Raw genomic sequence first — 6,000 nt, forward strand, 5'->3', positions numbered from 1 at the left:
AATTAGAAAAAAGGAATGAACTAGCATACATTAGCTACAATGAAATAAAAGAAAAAAAATGAAACTCAAAATTTATTTTGTTACTTGTATTAAAAAGAAATACTATGGTACAATAGCCTCTAGCACATTACTCTTTCCATGAAATTATAGCATTAGAAGCAAACTGAGGCAACTTTGCATTTCCTGAAGTAATGAGAGGCGAAGAGCTTAAATGAAGGAGTGCTGTTAGTCATGAGCCACAAACTAGACATGTAATTTATGCCTGAAAATACTTGGAAAATGCATTTCCGTGATGATGGAGAAATTGTGATTACTTAGAAAATAATGGCTGCAGAAGTTACCTTTAAGGAATCAACCAATTATCTGGAATGGGAAGTAAAGAATTGGCCAAATTGAAAGAAGCCTGTAATTGATTGAAATGGCTAGATTTCATTTTTGCCATTTTTATAATGTTCAATCAGGACTGCCCGGCACACCTTGCTCCTTAATAGGATTACTACGACTCTGGAGGGTGAAAAAGAACCTTTAGTGTGAATCAGAATTGCTATGATGTATAATGAGAGTACATTTTGTAGGCATGCATAAATGTATTTCAGGCCCCATTGGGTTTTCTATCCAGTGGATATTATATCTACATCTTGAGAAATTTAAAAACTGGTTGACAGTTACCCACCTCCAATGGTGGGAAGGCAGAGAGTTGACTCTGGTGACCTGGGCTGTACTGTTACTTATTGGAGATTGTTGGAAGGATGGACTTCTTGAGGCTGAGTGTTTGTGTGTCCTCCGGGCCTAACCCTGCCTCATGAATGTTTTGAATTTACCAGTTATGTGTCTTAAAAATGACCATGGTAATTCCTACTTGTAGCCACAGCACATCTGTTATGCAAAGCATATGGATCTTCCTTCAATCAGCAACACAGAAAAGTGTCGCCAGTGAACTCAACCTTCAACTGTCTGCTCTGCAGTTCCGGTCCCAAGTCGCTTTGAGCCAATTCCTCCAGGTTATTCCAGCTTCACTCCTATGTCATTACTGTACAGGAATGCTCCGCAATTGGAGCTATTAGCCTAGCCCCCTAAATCCACATGCAGACATGCCTTCCCTGGGTTAGTCTTGAATGCAGTGCTCTTGCTTTTTAGTCATCGTAAGGAAAAGCCAGGTAAAGAACATCTTTGCATTTTGTGTACAGTTGGTGCCGAAAAATTTGTATTGTTCCAGGATTCTTGTAACCAAACCAATGAGAGGAATTCCTTGCCACATTTTAGTATCCAGTAATGATTTGTGTCATTTAATGAATTAGGCTTTGCTTCCTTCCATCAGACAAAGAGAGTTCTATAAGCTATGAGCTTGTCCTTATTGCCTTAGCTACCAAGAAACTAGAAAGTTCAATTTAATGTTCAGTCATAGTAACCAACTTAGCTTGACTATGGCTTTTCTATTTATGTACTCCAAGCCATTGCAAATCCTTTCTTTTGATGTAGGCAGCTTAGGAATTATAATTTGACTCTGTTCAATTCAGCAACAATTTCTTGAGTACTTAATATGCACCATACATGGTACTAAGTCTTGAAGATGGAAAGGCGAATAAAAGGTGGGCTCTGACATTTAAGAGCTCATAGTTTTATGCAGAAAAAGAAAGCATTCCTTTAGTATATTCTATATAGTAGGAGGTTTATTTTCTAGACTTATTTACAGAACTTTCAATTTTCCTCTAGTTTTCTTCATGTACACATAGTTTTAGACATTGGCCAGTTTAGAATTTCTAATTTCAAACATGTTTTATTTTTATTATTGTTTTTTTAATTCTTTTTTTTTTAAACTGAGCCATCCTGCCACCTGTTGGCAGCTTGGCAGCTGCTCAGCTCGGGCCGGGAATCGCACCGCTGTTGCTCAGAGCTCACACTCTTGAGCGAGTTCCTAACCAACTGAGCCACTCGGCCGGCCCAAACATGTTTTAAAACCTAGAGGTGGGGGAAAATATATAGGCATGCATCAGACACTCAGATCATTATAATGATAGATGTAAATGAAGAAACATTAAAACCTAACCAAGATTCTCTCCATTGAAGAAAAGATGAGCATGTCCCTTTTATTTACTGCTGAACAGGATCAGGGATGTGATTAGCTTGTTGGCAAGCAAATGGGCCTTGATGATTTGAGTCCTGATGAGGTTGGCCTAGAGAGAGTGAATTACTTCTCTGGGCTTTGAGGTATCATGGTGGTCTCTGTGATATCACAGGGCAAGGTTCTGATTCTGTAGAATTCTGTTTCAATGAAAGTTCAATGAACTGTCCATAAAAGTCAAGTAAACTTTCAATGAAAGTACAACAAATTGAACTTTGAGCTTCCTGGTAGCTAAGGCAAAAGGGAAAAGCTTGTAGGTAATAGAATTCTGTCTGTCTGATGCTAGGAAGTGTATCCTAACTCACCGAGGAGACAATGCAAATTGAAGGTGTTTAAAATGGGAAATGAAATAGTGTTGTTTCCCCTAGTCGTGTCCCATCCTGGAAGAGAGCCTGGTATTGGTGGTCTTTAGGTAGTCATGTGACCCTAGAGTTAAACTGTGGGAGATGCCAGAACAGCCCCTTGCCTCAAGTTCTTACTGGGCCCTCAACGCAATGAAATCTCTTTGTTCTGAATTTAGGGATTGAATAGAGAAACCAGTTTTGGCTGCTGCCCAAATGGTTCATTGTGCAACTCTGTTGAAGAGGAGGCTCCTGTATATATCAAGCGTTTATTCTTGCCTTAGCTGAAGAGTAATTTCTGACATTAAATTGACAAACCTAGGGCCTTTAGGGAATTAAAGTGATTTCTACCCATCTTTATTAAATATGCCTTTCAAATACACTTCTGAAGTGGAGCGATTACTCAGCTGAGGATTATGTGGAATGTTAATTGTTTAATCACTACTTCAGCACCAAGGCTGCATGTAATGCAATGTAAGATGTTCTTGAGGATAAGAAAACGAAATTGACATATATGTATTTGATTTCTAAAATTCCCCATCCCCCACAGACCCCTATTAGCATATATTTAGCATAGTTTTCCTTAATCTTTGAAATCATGTTTCCCTAACTGCCCTCATTTCTTTGGAAGTGTCTTCTATGATTTAACACATGATGTGAGTTGAATACTGTATACAGTATATGGAGATCATGCTAATAATGCACTCAGGGTTTCCAGTCTGAATCTCTCTCTGGTTGTTCCTTCTTGTTATCCTTTGCTGGCTCCTCTTCTTCTCCCAATTAAAGGTTGATGTTTGCCAGGGTTCTTCCCCGAGCCCGATCTTCTCATTCTACATTTTCTTTCCCTGGGTAATTTCATCCATTCTCGGCACTTCGCTCTCCATTCGTTTGCACACTCTCCCATCTTCACATACAGAGAACAGCACACAGCCATACAACCTAGGTTTAGACCGAGATACCCGACTTGGATAGACACACTTTCTGTTTACGCCAGGAAAATGGGCTGTGTTAAGGGTGTGTGAGAACCCTTAGATGCTAAACATCTGTCTTCACTAGAGGTTATACCAGCAGGGAGGTGAACCATGCCTATGGCTCCTGGGACCTAAAGGCTCCATAGGGTTGGTGTCTTCCCCATATGGTGGCCCTGCTGCCACACGGCTCCATGGGTGCCAGTCGCCTTCTTTTGTTGCAAATTCTTGAGCCAGGGTAGTGCCACCTAGGCACAAAGAAATCCCTTACCCTTCTGAATTCAACAGCTTGTTTTGATAACATCTTTAGCAGCTAAATGGAAGGAAAAAAAGTCACTTTCAAAGTTGAAAATCTGAGCTTTCATCAACATCATTTCCAAGGATATAGCTCTCCGCCATTTTTTAGTTACGTAAAGTTGCGCTTTCTGTATTAACAAAAAGTGCAGGAACTTAATTATTTCAAAATCAACCACAATCATTGTAATAAGATTAGTATATCCTACCGGGGGTGGTATAGCTGGCATGTTGGTTGGCTACAGAATGATTCGGTTGCCAACATAACTTTGAAAATCTGACTGTGGTTTTTTTTTTTTTTACGTAAGCAACACTTTAAATTCTTAAATACATTCTTTCTAAATCATTGAAAAGACACAGGAGAGCTTGAGTCACTGTTGATGAACAGTTGCACCATTTCAAAGTAAGCGAGTATGAATCCTCAAAATGTAAACACAGTTGCCCCCAGAATATGGAGGCAGACAACAGTCATTTATAGTCCTCTGATTAAAAGGAATTCTGTTCGCTTTAGTCATAAGTTAACCCAATTAGATGTTGTTTAATCCCGTGCCTTTTCTAAACTGAAAGTAGCCTTGATAGCAAAATTTAACTGACTTCTTTATCCAATGGGCTAAACCTTTTTCATGGTATAATGTAGGGCAAAGGGCAGATGTGTCAAGAATAATCATAAGTCCAACATTCCTTTATGATTCCAGTGGTCAGTAAGCAGAAGCTAACATAGAATATAGCAGTTCAGCTCGTCTGACCTAAAATAAGTTATTTTGCTAATAAAATTCAGAAACAACATCATTTCAAACTTTGTCCCAATGAGCATGTTTAAGGGCAGGCCAGGGAGTATACAAACGTTAGTCACACAGCAGCCCTCCAAAAGCTGTTTCAATAGCGTTATTGATTTTTTTCTTACATGGCACATGAAACGTATGAAATTATATAGCAGCATAAGAATTTTAAAGAACCCTATATGCTAGTCGACTTAGAACATCTGTTTGAAACATTAACATTAGGAAACACAAACCTATTCATTCTCTCTCCTCCCACCCCCATCTTTTTGTTATTTTAGACAAACAAAGGTGATGCTCTTGCCAACCGAGTCCAGAACACGCTGGGAAACTATGATGAAATGAAGGATTTGCTAATTAACCATTCTAATCAGAATCATCTAGTGGGAATCCCAAAGAATTCTGTGCCCCAGACTCCCATCAACAAAAATGAACCGAGCTTTTTTCCAGAGCAAAAGAACCGAATGATCCCACCTCACCAGGATAACACTCACCCCTCGGCAACAATGCCTCCACCTTCTGTTGTGATACTGAATTCAACTCTGATACACAGCAACCGGAAATCAAAACCTGATTGGCCACGTGACAGTCATAACGCTAGCATTGTACCAGCCAGCCAGGCCAGTAGTCAGCCAAATAAGATGCAGCCGTTGGCACAGGACCAGCCCCAAGCCCGACTGGAAGACTTCTTTGTCTACCCAGCTGAACAGCCTCAAGCTGGAGCCGTCCAAGGGTCAAACCCCTCCGCAAAGGAAGACAGTAGTCTCAAGTCCAGCGGAGGGGATACATTCAAAGAAATCTTTCCGTCTAACTTACCAGAAGAATCTGAATTTACGGTGCAGGCGCCTGGGTCCCCTCTAGTTGCCTCCTCCTTGTTGGCTCCCAGCAGTGGCCTGTCGGTTCCAAATTTCCCACCTGGGCTTCACTGCAAAACAAGCATGGGACAGCAAAAACCAACCGCGTATGTCAGACCCATGGACGGCCAGGACCAGGCACCAGACATCTCCCCCACACTGAAACCCTCGATTGAATTTGAGAACAGCTTTGGGAATCTGTCATTTGGATCCCTCTTGGATGGAAAACCCAGTGCAGCCAGTTCAAAGACTAAACTGCCAAAGTTCACGATTCTCCAAACAAGTGAAGTAAGTAATTTTTAAGTTTTGTTTGGTTTCTTTTTTTTTTCAGTTCACTGCTCTAATCTCTATAATCACATATGCACAAGCAGCTCTTACTTAACCTTCTTGAGCCATAAATGAGACTCTTCAAGGTCAGAGTCTGAGTCTTGATGTTCTGTCACTTGTGACTTGACTGATTAACACTGCAAATATAGTTAAACCTCCATCATTTGGAATGACGAAGGACAAGGTCAGTCTGAGTGAATGAAAGGTTGGACTTATAAAATAGTTTCAGACAATGCGTTTGTAGTGTCACGTATAAATTAATAGCACTGGGCTATATATATATATATATATATATATATATATATATATATATAT

General features: G+C 40.1%; 1 protein-coding gene across 1 annotated transcript in view; it reads left to right on the top strand.

Annotated features, from left to right (window-relative positions):
* AFF2 (ALF transcription elongation factor 2) overlaps window positions 1-6,000 on the top strand; it is a 487,333-nt gene that overhangs the window by 159,468 nt on the left and 321,865 nt on the right. The window contains exon 3 of the mRNA XM_019654146.1: window positions 4,786-5,646. Within this exon, the coding sequence (XP_019509691.1) occupies window positions 4,786-5,646 (861 nt within the window). The remainder of the gene's footprint in view (window positions 1-4,785; window positions 5,647-6,000) is intronic.

The sequence above is a fragment of the Hipposideros armiger genome, unplaced genomic scaffold, assembly GCF_001890085.2.
Source record: "Hipposideros armiger isolate ML-2016 unplaced genomic scaffold, ASM189008v1 scaffold_214, whole genome shotgun sequence".
NCBI lineage: Eukaryota > Metazoa > Chordata > Mammalia > Chiroptera > Hipposideridae > Hipposideros > Hipposideros armiger.